Here is a 16,291-nt window from a genome sequence, read left to right as displayed (position 1 = left end):
ACATTACTCTCTGCATTGAATCATATCTGTTATTAACCTCTGTCTCTCTTCCACAGCATGTCTTTTATCTTGTCTTCCTTCTCTCACCCCAACCGGTCGCAGCAGATGGCTGCCCCTCCCTGAGCCTGGTTCTGCCGGAGGTTTCTTCCTGTTAAAAGGGAGTTTTTCCTTCCCACTGTTGCCAAAGTGCTTGCTCATAGGGGGTCATATGATTGTTGGGTTTTTCTCTGTATCTATGAAGCGCCTTGAGGCGACTTTTTTTATGATTTGGCGCTATATAAATAAAATGAATTGAATTGAATTGAATAGGAGGCTTAATAACGACAGGCATGAATGAAGACAGATCAGAACAGCTGTTTTATCACAGCATCCAGTACCAACACAATCATCCACACTCAAGAGCCTGTTGGCTTCAGAGTCAGCAGCTGAATGTCTAAAATATCAAATGTCATTTTTTGGTCCATCAGCTACAGCATGAACTGCTTGAAGTGAGAAGCAGCCTAAAGCCCCACAGATTCATCTTTCCAGACTGAAAATATCTCAGAGTGAACCGAGTGGTGCGTTTTCAGTGTGATCTCACAAAGTCAAATCCCTTTAATGATGTTCTGTCCTGTCTTCCTCTATCAAAAGCACACAAACACTATAAAACATTGTTTCTGTGCTTTGGGGTTTTTGTTTTCTGTAGGCTGCTCACCTACAACCACCTCATGAACATCTTTCCAATGGAGCTCGCTGCCCTTCTCGTGGATGAGGGTCACTGTGATCCTCCGCTGGATCCCCTGCAGCAAACATAACAGGAGCTCAGGATCACAGTGAGCACAGCTAGAGCAACATTACGCTTTAAAAGAAGATATTCAACTGTGTACAAAGGAAGCGGTTACCACTGTGTGAGTAATAAGAAAACAACATATGCACCAATCCTGTACCTGGTGCAGCAGGTAGGTACCATGACAGGGCAGGCCTCCACTGTGATCCACGATGGCTGGGATGTACCTGTGCATGGAGGGAGGAGGTGACACAACATCCCAACTTATAATATTCTTCCTGGAGATAATTTTTATGGTTCCTTTAAAGCTTGTGCGTGAATATAACACTCCAGGTGGATACTCACTCTCCAGTGGGCTCCAGCTCACTGATCTCAAACCAGACCAGCAGGTCGTACTTGCTGACACACTGACCCAGGTTGGATTTGGTGATGGTGTTCAACTTGGTGGCTGCAACTGCCACACACACGCGCACACGCACACACACACACACACACACACACACACACACACACACACACAAGCTCAATGTTATCAAGCTGGAATTTGTCTGAATTTAAGGGAAGATGAATAAAAGTGAGGAGTATTTACTACATGCTTTGGGTGACTAAAAGGAGGATGGATAGGTGACATGAAAACACTACTGACCCTTTATACTGAGCCAATAGCTCACACACTTCTATTAAATCTGTCTAAAGAGCCAGTAATCTCAGAGGATAGATACTGGAAACATACTGAAATGTTAGGAGGAACTAAATCACACATTACAACACCAGTGGCAGCACCCTGCTGTCTCATACATCAGGTCCTCATGGTCCTGTTGAAACGGGCTAATTGCTAAAGCTCACAGTTGCATTCGTCTATACTCAATATGATCGAAAAAACAATTTTAACAAACAATTAAAAAATGAACAAGTAAAAGATCTACTATAGCCAAAAGAAGACCATTTACAGACTATAGCGCTGTGAACAAGTATTTGCCTCCTTTCTGCTTTCGTATCTTATTCCATATTTGTCACACTTACACGTTTCACATCAATACATTTATAATATTAGACAAGAACGTGTTAGGATGCCTGGGTCGTTGACCCAGGGTTTTGAGTTTATTATATTATTGATCATTTCCAGTCTTTGGTTTCTTTGAGTTCTGTCTTATGGTTTATGTCTCTGTGTTCTCTAGTTGCTCTGTCTCCCCTGTCAGCTGTATCCCCTTGTCAAGTTCGCGTCTCTGTTTTTTGTTTCCTGTTTTACTTTGAAAGTCGGTGTCTCATGTAAATGCGTCTGGTTTTGCTTCCTTTGTCTCGTTAGGCCTGATTTGCCCCAGCTGTGTTTCCCTCCTGTTACCCATTCCCTGATTGCTCCCTCTGTGTATTTAAGCCCTGTGTTTCCCTGTGTTCGTGCTGCGCTCTATCTAGCTGTGTGTTCTGTCTGCGTAAGTGTATTTTGTAGTGATGGCCAAATGAAGCTTTCTGAAGCTTGTGTTGAAAAACGGTTCATTACTCGAAGCTTTTCAACACAGTCCTCTCTGGTGACATCTGGTGGCCACAAATATGAAGAGCAGCTTGAATCCACAAAATAAAACCAGCTGCTTCATAATGATTGCCCACTTGACAGAGTGGAGTTCTGTCTGATATTGGGCCGCCGCTGTGTTGCTTTAAACGTGTATTTTTTGGTGGTTAAAAAAATGTGGTTTATTTGTTTAATAAATAATTTTGACCAGTAAACTCTCCTTGTTTAAACATGCACCATTGTGTGGTCTTTCTTTGCTTGTGACTTCTTGATGTTGGTAAATACAATAATTGAAAAATACCACATTACATATAATATACATATGATAATGTACAACACATTATGGAGTATGCTTCCGCTGTGAGGTCCTGTCTCCATGCACTTATGCAATTAACCGCTAGACGGGTATATTTATAAATAATATTATATTAGGGAAATTTCCCCAGACATATTTTTGACCTGGGGGGAGAATTGATTGTGAGATGGAAAAGGAAAATGCTTATGAACTTGCAAATTAAAAACATGATGCATTTAAAGTAGCCCTTTTTCATTTTTATTTAAGAAGAGAATTAGTTTCACTCTGCGATGGCCGAACCTGTTCCTTTTCGTGGAGATAATTTCTCCTGCCTTAAGGGAAATCCCTTCACATGGCACAGAGGAGGCTGGAGTGCAGAGAAACTGGTAGAGATGCAGTTATACAGTCTACCTGGGCCCCACCAACTATCAGATAAAGAGAATAAATAAATCCAATTGCTGCACATTTGGCAGACTAACATTTTCAGATTAATTAAACAATAAAATATATATTTTTACAACATTACATGTAAAGAGTCAAGTGGAAGTTTTTCTAAGTTATTTAATGATATTTATATTATGGAAGCAGATTTTTGACATTTTACCTTTTTCCCGTTTTCAGATATAATAAACACGCACAAAACAAAAGCAAACGGCCAGAACACAAAGCTGGAAAACCCACCCGATTGACAAAAATCAACTCAAAATACTCCCACACAACAGAACCCCCTCTATTCCTCGCTGGCTCCAAATCTCTCAGTAGAAATATCAGTGGTTTGCTATCTGTCACCATCAAAACGCTCCACAAATCCCATGAATGATTCATTTCCTTATAAACCATTGAATCAGACACCGAAGCAGTTAGGTTCTAAATGAAGCTTCGGACGTCACTGATCACGTGACTCTGGCCAAACGAATCAAGCTTCGACATAGTGCTTCTGAAGCAGTGTGTTGATTTTTTTGACACACGCACCGGAGCTTCAGCTTCAAGCGAGCCATCACTAGTATTTTGTATTCCTAGTTTTGTTGCCTTTGGGTCCTTTTCCTGCCTGCACACAGCCGTTCACATAACAGAATGTCTAATATTAAACGGCAGTTTTCAAGGGCAAAAAGCTATCCAAACATACTTGGTCCTATATGAAAAAGTAATTGCAGCGAAAACCTGATACCTTGTGTGTCACCTCTGACACCAAGAACTGCAGCAAGCGTTTGGTGCTAGAGGTCACATTTTGAGTTTGTGAAGATATTTAAGGTAGACACACGTAATTAGCGACAAGATGAGTAAGGCTGAAGTTATTGGACTGTATCAAGTTTAATAACTTCATGCATACCAGTGACATCGCGTCACCGTCGCCAACGAACACCCCAGTGGCTTCAAGCCTAGGCTTAGCCTCTACAGGAGAGGTTTCAGCCATGAAAAGTGTGTCCATCACAAGCCCACCACCATGATCTCAGGCCTTGAAGCAACAATCATGAAAACTAATCTTAACTGAGAGTGTTGGATGTCCTCATTGTTGCAGAGCACATGGGCAGCATACTCACCTGGTTCTGTGGGCCAGCAGCACATGTCACACCATCCATCACCCTTGTCATCACATTCAATCTTGGTCTGACAGAAACCTGAAGAGAAACAGAGCAACTTCAGAGAAGAAACTGAAGCTAATCAGCACATGCTTTCAGGACCCCCCTTGTACCAACATTGTGTCCAACAGCCTCCACCACAAAGTTAGCAGATTTACCAACAACGCCTCCTTCCATTCACTTTAATCATGCATTAACAATTCGTTGGCTGCTTAGAACAACATTTAAAATACAAAAAAAAAACATAGCTCAGAGTATAAATCCCTTTGAGGCAATAATATTTTTAGGTTACTTTACAAAAGTAAAAAGAAAAAAAAGAAATGGTACATTTTAAAATCCTTTGTTTATGGACAGAATTCTTCCTGTTGGACACAAGAAGCAGACTCCAAAAAAACTGAGACTCTACAGAAGTCTGATTAGGCTGCTGTTCATGCAACTGGCTCACTGTGGTGTGACAATAGTGCGTTTCCTGTAAACAGTTTGCAACAAAAAACTGAATGTCTTTCACGTGATCCAAAGTGGGGCCTTCAAACAGTTTTTTGTGTTTTCTTTGAAATGTTGTAATCCACTGTGGATTGGCTGGGCATGCGACAAATTAGTTGATAGGGAACAACTGCTAGATGGATGGGTGTGTCCGGAGGTGGCCTATCAGCTGTGTAAAGACCTTTCATGAGGAGGAATGTGTGAAGGCCAGGTGAAAAGAGGGACTCGCTGCGTGATCGTGGGACTGCGACGCCTAAGCTGGAGACGGATCGGCCAGCGTGACGTGGCGACCCAGCCCTGACAGCAAGGAATGGCAACAGTAGGAGACTACGCATGTGATTGGCAGCAGGGCAGAGGTATACCTCTGCCTGCATTTGTAAGTAGTGTCTCCACTGTTGTTTACCGGGTGAAGCCGGGTTGGGAGAGGGTCGCCATGTCTATAAGCCAGGGCCACTTCCAGGGACGACCGTTCTGGCCCCTGTTTGTTATTTTACAGGGCCCTGACGCGAGAGCAGCCGTGGTGGCATCGCATGACGGACTCCGGTGCAGAACGCGAGCTGGGCTGGGATGCGATGGACCCAGTGAAGGGACAAGAGGAGGATTGGAGGCTTCTCCTCGTCTGCCGGGGACGAGGCTGGCGTGGACTCCGCTCTAAAAAAGGAATTCCTGGCCTGCTGGTGGACCCAAAATAAACATGTGGCATAATTAGATCAGGGGATTTTAGTAAACATAAAAAATTGTATTTTTACTAGTTTTAGAATCGGTTTTGTTTATTCCTGGGGGATTTTAGTTATTGATAACATTTTATTGTGTACGTTTTTTAAGGGTGTTTTTATTTGTGCTCCCTGGCCTGGAAATAAACTGTTTCCGATCAGACCTGCTTCATCTTTGTGCCCTTGGTATCTGACTCGCTTGCTCCCCCATGCATTTTAAAAGAATCCTTCTCTTCAGCATGACATTCTGGCACAGCTTTAGTGTCTGCGTTACATGTACACAAAGACAGAAACGTTCAATGATAAAAACACACAGTAGAATAAAATTGTAAGAAGTCATCAGTTGATGCAGTTTAAGGACACTTGTTCTTCTGTGCAGTCTCACCTGGAGCTCACGTTTCTAGTTCATGACATCATGACCAAAGATTCTTCAATTAATAGTTTAAAGATGTCCGTGAATGCACTGCTAACTGCTCTTCACCCTTATAAAAATCAACATGCATTTAGAATAAGAAACACTTTTACAAAACCAAAAGCTTCACTGTACTTAGTGATTTATGTCTAAAAAACAGGTTCAGTTTGTAACTGAGAGAGCAGCTCGGTGGTGCTGAATTATATTTCCAATAGAAACACAATTTCATATGTTGTAGTAACAACACACTGCCACAAGATGGCAGCCCAGGCCTACTTTACCATGCTGTTCCATTAAAAAAGAAAAAGTGACAGAGCCCTGAAAGAGTGACAGTGACACTTTTTATGAACTCATCTGTAATGTGTCACCTTTTCTGTAGAATGAAGAAGTGCTTCCCTTCTTTTAAACTAAATACAGGCTTACAAAGATCCTCTAAACATGTTTCTGAAATAATCCTAAACACAATCATTAAACCAAAAATGCAAGAAACAATTTATTTAATCACTCTTCTTAACTTAATTCCTTAACTTAGTAAAAAAATAAATAAACAAGAACTTTTCTGCTGTCTCACCTCTGTCAGTTTTCATGCTTTTGCAAGAACAGGTGGAGGTGCAGGTGGAACTTTGACTTCACTGTGGTTTGTATGTGCAGGCAGGAGTGTGACATCTCAGAACAGCAGAGGATTGTGGAGCACGGTGACTACTGCTGCGACGCCCCCGTCTGACTGTCCTGAGCTCTTGGTCCTCAGCAGACGGCCCACACACTCATTCATCACCATGTCTTTACCCTGCCTGTAAGAAAACCAAGAAAAGGCTAACATTAGAAACAGCCACCAACCAATCCCTTTTACTCCACCACCCAAAAACCAGTGAGAAACACTAACAAGTATTAACTTGGAATCAAAGTCCACTAATCCCCAGGCTCCCAGCATAACATACAGTCCAACACAAACTCCACAAACTGTCTTGCTTCAGCTGACTTTCCTTCACCTTCTCTCCAGACAATCTGTTGTGCTCTTTTCAGCACAAAGCCACACTCCTGCTCACTGATCCTCACCTCTTTTTAACCTAGTCTCAGCAACTTTGTCCCATAGCTTGCACATCCTTTCCACCTCCATCTTTCTTCCCAGCCAACTGATACATACCTTTTCTCCTTCCTTAAAAGCCAGCCTAAGAAATACGATTTTATAAACGCCCCATAAATGAAACTGCCATTTTCAAAAATCGTATCATCGAAATTCATGCAGTGTGGCTAAATTAAGAATGAATTACAAACCCGAGCTTCCTTGCTAACATGATTAACAACTAAATACTATCAATGTGGAGTTTAAAATTACTGCTAAAATAGCTCATATGAACCCTGATACTGGACTGTGTATTTATCAAAACAAATGATCTGATATTACAAACTAATGATTGCTTTTTACAGTATTAACCCAGAGTGATGTAAGGCAGGGTGGTTAGTCAGCCATAACCTGCTGACAACTTGTATCTGGTAGCTTTTTCACATCCTGATCAATGTTGTTGTCAAGTGTGTCTCATATACACTATTATCTCAGTCACAGTACAGCATGCATGAATCACAGTAGATACACAGTAATGCAAAACAGCAGGCAGTCATGTATGTGTCGTCACTGTTTTGACTGAGGCTAGCTCATACATGGAATGCAAGAAAATGCTGCATGTGTGTGCAGATCCACACATGCACTGCTTAAACTTCCCTAGTTTAACAAATGGTGAGTAATAAACAGAAGTTTTCAACATTTTTAAAGATGCTTCTATCCCCCGCTGTACCTCCTCCTTCTCGCTGAGACTTCAAGACAAACCGTTCTGCTGCTGACAAGGCCACTGATACTGTTTTGTCCCTCTCTGGACCCTGTAGACGAGCGCAACCACAGAGAAATAAATCAGAGGAATAAAATGCAAACGATATTGCTTACACTGAACAGCAACACCCAGGTGAGGATTATCTAATGCCAAATTTTCCAAACAATGAAAAAACCGTGCCCTTTCTCTCACCATGTCTAGAGTGTAGAGGTCAGCAAATGTCGCTCAGATCTGCTGCACAGCTTGAGGCTGGTCTGGGAAAAATCTGTCCAGGACTCCAGGTCTGGGGAGCACTTGCTGAACCTTATAATGGATTGGATTTATATAGCGCTTTTCAAGGAACCCAAAGCGCTTTACAATACCACTATTCATTCACTCTCACATACTGGTGGAGGTAAGCTACAGTTGTAGCCACAGCTGCCCTGGGGCAGACTGACAGAAGCGAGGCTGCCATATCGCACCATCTCTGGCCAACACCAGTAGGCGGTAGGGTAAAGTGTCTTGCCCAAGGACACAACGACCAGGAGAGCGAGCCCGGGGATCGAACCGGCGACCTTCCGGTTACAGATGCGATTCCCAACCCCCTGAGCCACGGTTTCTCTCTTTTTTTTTTTTTTTTGGGGGGGGGGGGTCTTTTTTTGTCTTTTTTTTCTTATATCAAAAAATCTCAATAAACATACTTAAAAACAAATAAACGCACCATCAGCCATCATGTTAAATTTGCATCTTCAAAAGTCAATGCAGCCAGACTCACACCTGATTATAAATGTTCAGGAGACACTGTTTCATGTTTAGTGTTAACTTAAATCACTCATCATTTACAGTATTACAGAGTTCGGGGTTATGGGTTAGCACTATCATGTTACCCGTAACTGTATTAACTATGGTAGTAACTTAACTAGAAGTGTTGGTCAAGTTACTTGAAAAAAGTAATCAGTAACTAATTACTGATTACTTCCCCCAAAAGGCAATCCCGTTACTTTACTGATTACTTATTTTCAAAAGTAATTAATTACTTAGTTACTTTTTAAAAACATGATTTATGACCTGAATAGGTAATAAAGCAATAGATCTTTCAGCCCAATTCTACTTTTTCTGCATAATCCATCATACAAAATGTAATCAAATGGAAAAGTCTCTTTTTAAAACTTGTTTTATTAGTTTTAATCTTTTAACTTTATGCATCAAGCAAAAATTTAATTATATGCAACATTCTGACTAGAAGAAATTTGTGGAAGAATCCGCGAGTCTCTCTGTGAATTTCCAATCCCGTAGTAGCGTACTCGGTGCTTGCTCTGAAGTTAAGGGTTTTTTTCGGTGTAAAAAGAAGTTTCTAAAGGTTTTTGTCACTTTTTACGGAATCAAACTCAAAGTAAGCTCAGTACTTCCACGCTTTAAACGCTGCACGGTCATACTCTCTCTGCACTCCTCGATAGATTATCCATTGTTGATCTGCACACAGCTGTTATTGTCATGAGGCACTCTGGCAAAAAAAGTTATGGTTTTAGTAACGCAGTAACGCAGCGTGCTTACGGGAAAGTAACAGTAATCGAATTACCTTTTTTGCAATAGTAATCCCTTACATTACTCGTTACTTGAAAAAAGGAATCGGATTACAGTAACGCTTTACCCCGCGTTACTGCCCATCTCTGGCTGTGAAACACTAATAAAAAATGATTAACTCAAGTTTTTGCTGCTAAAGTTGCTTCTATCAGCTGCTGAATCACAGGATGTACTTGGTTATAGTCATTTGTGCATTTTGGGTTGCTTTAAATAAATAATGATGTGTTGTAATCATCCAGATCTAGAACCTTAAACTGCTTTTTCACGTGTCTGTAAATGAATTTCTTTCTTATCATTGTCCCGATTGGTGTCGGCTGACACTTGACACTCTGTGGCTCCTGATTTGTCTGTTGTCAAGGTCTCACCTCAATGTGATTCCTCACGTTTTGTCATGATTAAAGGATGAATGTGAACACAGCTTCAGTCACTGTGTTCACTTCCTGATATGTCAGAACTGTGCTCACGTCACTCACTTTTTTAACAACATGACACACTGCTGTAAACAGTGTGTCACGTTACTTGAAAAAAGTAATCAGATTACAGTAACGCGTGGGCAGTTAACATCTCTGTTAACTAGTCATGATAGAAGCCAATATTTCTGTCCTAACATGGTCTGAATATGTTTCACTACAAGCTAACATTTACAGCATGACTTTAAGCTAGCACCATAAAGACGGTAAAAGACACTGTAATATGTAGAAATGCATGTGAAAAGTGTTATATTAGCAGTGGCTGTGCTACTCCACACAGCCACTTTAACATTACTGACACTGTATTTCTTACCTGTAAACAGTGGGTCATGTGTGATAAAAGCTTGTGCAGAAAGTAGCAGGTGTAGACTGTCCCATAGCACTGTATGAAGTGATAAGATGTGAAAGGACATATATAGGGTACCTTAAAGGGCGCCTTAAAAGTGTTTCCCTGAGCTTTTACTTGCGGCTTGATATCTAAATAAATGTAAATAAATGTGAATGAAAAAAAAAAAAAGCTGGAAAAAGGAGGAGCCCGGAGCTTCGTCTTTCGCTCGGCCTACCCCGCTATAGCAGACGGACCGTCAGAGACTCGAACTTGGCCGTTAAACTCTGGGGTCTGAATGCTGGCCTCTTAACGCTGTGCACCACACAGCCGGCCAGTTCCCATTAGAAAAAAAAGCACATTTATCTTCTGTTGTTCAACAATTTTTTTTTTTCGTTTTTTTAAATCTGTTTAGCTTCTTGTGCAGTATTGTTCCACACAAATGACACATGGAAACCTAGCTATTTTTCTATTGGCTTTCACAAAATGGGACTGCCAATGTTGTAGGTGTTACTGCGCCAAAGTCTTCCTGCTAGCCGGAAACCTGCTGGCGGTGCCACTATGTTCTCACCACACTCTTCAGCGTCAGCTTTGTTGCCTCTTTTCGGCACACCTACCTAGTCCCCCTCATCCACTTTATCTGCTCATGGCAGATTTCCCCACACTGAGCACTCCTTGGATGAAGGTAAACTCAAGCAGGTCATTATAAAAAAGACACACAGCTTATCATCTTATCCTTGTGCAACACCTAAAAGCACTCTGTTCATTTGTTTGCTAGATTAGCCGCTAGCATACACACACTGTGTTAGAGGCTTGTTGCTACCTAGTTAGCGATGCTACACACCTGTTACTGTGTATTTTTCAATGGTTCAGCACTCCTTGGATTTTTAGACAGTAATGAGATCATCTCCACAGAGGTCCAGAGTCCAAATGTGACCTCTAGCACCAAACGCTTGCTGCAGTTGTTGGTGTCAGAGGTGACACACAAGGTATCGGGTTTTCGGTGCATTACTTTTTCATATAGGACCAAGTATGTTTGGATAGCGTTTTGCCCTTGAAAACTGCCGTTTAATATTAGACATTGTTGTCTAATGTTATAAATGTATTGATGTGAAACGTGTAAGTGTGACAAATATGGAATAAGATACGAAATCAGAAAGGAGGCAAATACTTTTTCACAGCGCTATAGTCTGTAAATGGTCTTCTTTTGGCTATAGTAGATCTTTTACTTGTTCCTTTTTTAATTGTTTGTTAAAATAGTTTTTTCAATCATATTGAGTATAGAGGAATGCAACTGTGAGCTTTAGCAATTAGCCCGTTTCAACAGGACCGTGATCCCGATGTGTGAGACAGCAGGGTGCTGCCACTGGTGTTGTAATGTGTGATTTAGTTCCTCCTAACATTTCAGTATGCTTCCAGTATCTATCCTCTGTGATTACTGGCCCTTTAGACAGATTTAAATGAACACATCCAGTAGCTGTTGTGAGATGAACTGGCATTTATAGTACATCTGTTCCAACACAGTGAAGTCACATGCAATTTAGATGGTCATCATGAGACGTTTTAGCAAAAGCTTTTGTAATTCTTTTCAGTCTGTCAGTGTGGCATCTGTGTATACACATGGATTTGAAGTTTATAGAGGTTAAAGAGCACATTGTACACGGGCCTTGAAGAAAAGGTATGTAGTCTTAAGCTCGATGTTTTGGTGGAGTCAGGGGTCTGTAGCATTTTGCACTTCCAGCAGACTGACGTTTGGTCATCATCATCATCACTGAGTCACAACATCTTCTCCTTCACCCTCACACTTTAACTCCACTCTGTTCCCTTTCATACATCATATATACTTAGTCTGCTACAAACCAGGAGGCGTAAAGCAGGATAAAGTTAAAAGTTTGACCCATTGTGTAAACTAACTTGAATGATCAACAACCAGGAGGAGGCAACGATTATGGAGGCCCGGGAGGTGAGGACCACGCAGGTGGAGGAAGTGAGGAATGTGATGGAGAAGATTGAGCTCAACAAGGGACAGGATGACCCACTGAGCACTTCAGAGGGGCAAGTGGAGCACGCAGGCAACAAGACCAGCAAAGGTGATTTGTATGTTTGTATGGATTGTATGCTTTATATTTGGAGTCCAGGCTGAATTTTAGAGGAGTACCTGATTGGCTGAAACAACAGTAATTTATGTTCCCTGACCAAGGATCAAGGAACATGTATTTTACACCAGTTGATACATGTACAGTCAAATCTATTGAATGTTGATATTATTACATTTAATGTAACCATTTAAAATGATTTTGTTTTTGTTTTTCTCCCAAAATCACGTACGTCAACACAGGATCCAGCAGGGGGAGAGTTTTTGGTGAAAGCCACAAAAAGACAAAGATGGGTATGTCATTGTTTGTGGAAGTATTTAGACTAGTTTGATACACTGTAGTAGAGTGTGTATGGTAGATTTGATTCAAGGAACATTATCATATGAAGATGAAAACCAAAGTTGTGCGATCTCTGAAAGTGTTTTGTTTATTTGCTTTTTGTTTGTTTATTGTTTATGAAACTGGTGACTTGGCTGTGATCTTCAGTCCCAGAGGCATCAAGATCCAGACCTAAGAAGAAAAGGCCACTAGTAAGTATGCTTTTGCTAATGCTTTTAATCACCACAGCTCATTCCATTCAGTACAAATACCTGTAGATATGTGATGATTCCAAGTTTACATTATGGCAGGAAACTGCATACATGTGTCACCTTATACACATACCACATACTATAGAATTCAGTCCCCTTTGCTTTTTGCAGTCTTATTGCAATATATAAGTACTTTTAACAGATGATGCACGTACAGTTAAATGCATTCACTCCAGTAAAAATGCTTCTAACACAATGCTGTTGCAAGCAGCAGATTTTCTTTTTCTGTTGTCGATGTAGATTAGATAGAACTTTATTAATCCCTCGGGTGGTTCCTCCGGGAAATTCAGTTTCCAGTATCAGAACACTGACAGAAGTTGCATATTACAGAGTTAGAATATCAGGACGGGACCAGGTTGGTGGGGGTCAAACAGCAGATCCAGTTGTGCAGTGATAATTCATATTTAATGCAGCAGATTTTGTTAGAAATGTGTAAACGATTGTATTCTAATCACATTGGCTAATTTTATATGCATATATAGAAAAAAGGTATTTTTATTATGTCAATAGTCCTCCAACAGCATCCAGGAAGTACTGTCCTATTCCCATGCCTCTGTCCAAACCAGGCGAGTGTTTCCATGTCACTTCAATATGTTCTTTGCCATCAATAATTTTATGTTGATTTTTTTTACATAAGCATGCCTCATGTGACCTTCCACTTTTTTTCCCTTGTCATTTCTCACCTCCTTTGGATATGTATGTATGTATCTCTTATTTATATAATCCTCTTACCCAACTCTGTCCTCCTTCCTCTTCTTTTCTCCTTCAATCTCTCTCACCGTTCATCAATATCGCACATCCAGACTATACCCGTAAGATAGAGTTGATCCGCTACCTTGTGAGCGGCTATGTGAACGGCAAAGTGCTGGACATGCTGTCCGAGCACGCCAACTCCCTGGCGTCCTCTGCTGTGGCCAGTCTGGAGGACGAGGCTGACCAGCTCTCTCACTTCCCCTTCCTCCCAGTGGCCAGTGACCCTGTGCTAACTGTCCCCAAGCATCATGGTTGGTACAGTGGACTCTGTTGTAGCTAATGAGTCAGACATTTGATGCTGGTGCTGTAGTGATTAGAGTCGTGCTGTGCTCTTATAGTGCTCTGTGGCTGCAGGCGGTAGCACGGTAAAGCTCTGCTGTGGTTATGAGTGCTGCACCTTGCTGACATATCATTCACACCAAAAGAAGACGTGAATAGAGCAGTTTTCAAGTGTAATAACATTCCTTTCAATCATGTTGAGTATAGACGAATGCAACTGTGAGCTTTAGTGATTAGCCCGTTTCAACAGGACCGTGATCCCGATGTGTGAGACAGCAGGGTGCTGCCACTGGTGTTGTAATGTGTGATTTAGTTCCTCCTAACATTTCAGTTTGTTTCCAGTATCTATCCTCTGTGATTACTGGCTCTTTAGACAGATTTAGTAGAAGTGTGTGAGCTATTGGCTCAGTATAAAGGGTCAGTAGTGTTTTCACGTCACCTATCCATCCTCCATTTAGTCACCCAAAGCATGTAGAAAATACTCCTCACTTTTATTCATCTTCTCTTAAATTCAGACAAATTCCCACTTGTTAACGTTGAGCTTGTGTGTGTGTGTGTGTGTGTGTGTGTGTGTGTGTGTGTGTGTGTGTGTGTGTGTGTGTGTGTGTGTGTGGCAGTTGCAGCCTGCAGAAGAATATTATAAGTTGGGATGTTGTGTCACCTCCTCCCTCCATGCACAGGTACATCCCAGCCATCGTGGATCACAGTGGAGGCCTGCCCTGTCATGGTACCTACCTGCTGCACCAGGTACAGGATTGGTGCACATGTTGTTTTCTTATTACTCACACAGTGGTAACCGCTTCCTTTGTACACAGTTGAATATCTTCTTTTAAAGCGTAATGTTGCTCTAGCTGTGCTCACTGTGATCCTGAGCTCCTGTTATGTTTGCTGCAGGGGATCCAGCGGAGGATCAGAGTGACCCTCATCCACGAGAAGGGCAGCGAGCTCCATTGGAAAGATGTTCATGAGGTGGTTGTAGGTGAGCAGCCTACCTTTAGGGTCTAGTCATACTATACCTCTGTGTAGAAAACAAAAACCCAAAGCACAGAAACAATGTTTTATAAATGGTAAATGGCTTGTATTTGTATAGCGCTTTTACTAGTCCCCCCAAAGCGCTTTACACACCCAGTCACCAAGTGTTTCTTCCTGGTCTCAGGTACAGCAGTGATCTCTGCTCCTATTGTCCTAGGGGCTGTTGGTTTCACCTCAGCTGGAATAGCAGCTGCAGCTCCTGTGGCCAGTGGAGGAGTGGCAGCAGGTAGCGCGGTGGCTGTTTTGCACTCAGCAGGTCAAAAAAAAAAAGAAGAAAAATCCCCTGAGTTGGTGAATCATACGTCACACAACTTAAAATGCTTTTTACCATTTTAACTCATAGCTCACCGTTTTAACTCATGAGCTAAAACTCCCTGATTTTTTTAACCTGGTTTTGCTTTTTTTTTTTTTGATTGATTGAATCTTTATTTTGAACATGTTGAAAAAGTACAACAAAATAGAATTAAAAGAGACAAATGAACAAAGCAAAACAAAAGGAAAACGAGCAACCATAACTCCAAATAAAATAATTTAAAAGAATCTAATGATGTTGGAGGGAGGACTCGTTTTAATTAGGATTCATGTGGATCTGCTGGGATAAAAAGACTGGATTAGAGACCCTCTGTGCCCAAGGAAAGGAAATTGGTCAAAATTTGGAAGAAAAAATTATTGTTTTCAAAATAAACTGCATTATTCCTAGACTCTGATAAAGTAGCTTTGCATGATTCAATGTTCAAAATAATCCAACCTTTTCATTTTAAACCAAGTTTCTTTTGGTTGGCTACCTCCACAAGCAAAACGTTTGAGCAGTTGGTGGGTGGAGCCTCCATATCTGACCATATCTGCTCTATCTGTCACGGACCCGGCTCTGGGGACTCGGGGTCCGTGGGCAGTGGGGACTATGACTGTTGTTGTTGTTGTTGTTGTTGTTGTTATTATTATTTTTTTTATTGTTGTTATTATTATTATTGTTGTTATTGTTATTATTAATATTATTATTATTATTATTATTTGGTGTGTTGTCTGCACTGACCCTGTGCACATCTGTATGTAGGCAGGTGTGTGTGTATTGCCTTTCTGCTGTGGCCAAGTTACAGGCACCTTCAGCCCTGGGGGCGTGGCCTAACTTGAGGGCTGGCCACACCCGAAGTCCTGGCCGCACACCTGCTCCTCATCTGGGCTCGTCGGGGGAGCTATTTAGATGAGCAATGGAGCTTCCACCGACGCTGGATTATTGCGTTTGACTACACGTCAGTCTTCAAGCAAGTCAAGTGTGAGTGTATGCCTGCTGGGATAAGTTGTAACGGCTGCCTCTATTGTTTTCCCCTCAGGAGGAGTGTGGGACGAGAAGGAGCAGTGAGCACGGGGAGTGCAGGGACACTGGGGCAGAGAGCACTACACGGGGACTTTTGGGAAGAAGACACTACACGGGAGTCTGGGAAACTGGGGATTTATTGTTGTTTACTTCACCACCTTGTAAATAAACACTGTTGCACTGAAGAGTCCGGCGTTTGGGTCCTATTTCCCCATCTCCCCACGGTCTGCCAGCCAGACCGTGACACTATCTGACATCATACCAAGCCATGGCTATACAGACATTT

At 41.7% G+C, this 16,291-nt stretch overlaps 2 protein-coding genes and 2 long non-coding RNA genes across 5 annotated transcripts; 2 read left to right on the top strand and 2 right to left on the bottom strand.

Annotated features, from left to right (window-relative positions):
* Nucleotides 1–317: 317 nt before the first annotated feature.
* Nucleotides 318–4,173, bottom strand: LOC120732068 (kinesin-like protein KIF1B). The gene is made up of 4 exons (XM_040029417.1): nucleotides 4,110–4,173; nucleotides 1,112–1,220; nucleotides 927–993; nucleotides 318–779 (listed from the first exon to the last, which is right to left on the bottom strand). The coding sequence occupies exons 1-4, from the start codon at nucleotides 4,132–4,134 to the stop codon at nucleotides 624–626; spliced, it is 357 nt and encodes a 118-aa protein (XP_039885351.1). The 5' UTR covers nucleotides 4,135–4,173; the 3' UTR covers nucleotides 318–623.
* Nucleotides 4,174–6,458: 2,285 nt separating this feature from the next.
* On the bottom strand, nucleotides 6,459–7,960 carry LOC120732098. Of its 2 annotated transcripts, none has more exons than XR_005695527.1 (3): nucleotides 7,775–7,960; nucleotides 7,550–7,631; nucleotides 6,459–6,547 (listed from the first exon to the last, which is right to left on the bottom strand). It is a non-coding gene; the product is annotated as an uncharacterized LOC120732098 (long non-coding RNA). The 2 variants fall into 2 exon arrangements; XR_005695522.1 differs by having other exon boundaries at nucleotides 6,461–6,543.
* A 2,139-nt stretch (nucleotides 7,961–10,099) lies between these two features.
* LOC120732086 lies at nucleotides 10,100–14,546 on the top strand. Its single transcript, XM_040029428.1, has 5 exons — nucleotides 10,100–10,625; nucleotides 11,874–12,030; nucleotides 12,279–12,329; nucleotides 12,523–12,566; nucleotides 14,339–14,546. Exons 1-5 carry the CDS (start codon nucleotides 10,383–10,385, stop codon nucleotides 14,489–14,491), a joined length of 648 nt encoding a protein of 215 aa, XP_039885362.1. The 5' UTR covers nucleotides 10,100–10,382; the 3' UTR covers nucleotides 14,492–14,546.
* A 1,133-nt stretch (nucleotides 14,547–15,679) lies between these two features.
* Nucleotides 15,680–16,188, top strand: LOC120732094. The gene is made up of 2 exons (XR_005695521.1): nucleotides 15,680–15,940; nucleotides 16,022–16,188. It is a non-coding gene; the product is annotated as an uncharacterized LOC120732094 (long non-coding RNA).
* The last annotated feature ends 103 nt before the right edge of the window (nucleotides 16,189–16,291 follow it).

Source organism: Simochromis diagramma, unplaced genomic scaffold (genome assembly GCF_900408965.1).
Source record: "Simochromis diagramma unplaced genomic scaffold, fSimDia1.1 OVJJ01000130.1, whole genome shotgun sequence".
Taxonomy (NCBI): Eukaryota; Metazoa; Chordata; class Actinopteri; order Cichliformes; family Cichlidae; genus Simochromis; species Simochromis diagramma.
Note: the sequence above shows the minus strand (reverse complement) of the source record. Positions and strands in the feature narration are given on the sequence as shown.

Coding starts and splice junctions, on each gene's coding strand:
- LOC120732068 (XM_040029417.1), bottom strand. CDS start 4,134: ATGTGCTGCTGGCCCACAGAACCAG. Junction 994..1,111: donor GAGCTGGAGCCCACTGGAGA/GTGAGTATCCAC, acceptor CTCCATGCACAG/GTACATCCCAGCCATCGTGG. Junction 780..926: donor GTACCTACCTGCTGCACCAG/GTACAGGATTGG, acceptor TGTTTGCTGCAG/GGGATCCAGCGGAGGATCAC.
- LOC120732086 (XM_040029428.1), top strand. CDS start 10,383: ATGACACATGGAAACCTAGCTATTTTTCTATTGGCTTTCACAAAATGG. Junction 12,031..12,278: donor AGGCAACAAGACCAGCAAAG/GTGATTTGTATG, acceptor ACGTCAACACAG/GATCCAGCAGGGGGAGAGTT. Junction 12,567..14,338: donor CTAAGAAGAAAAGGCCACTA/GTAAGTATGCTT, acceptor CTCCATGCACAG/GTACATCCCAGCCATCGTGG.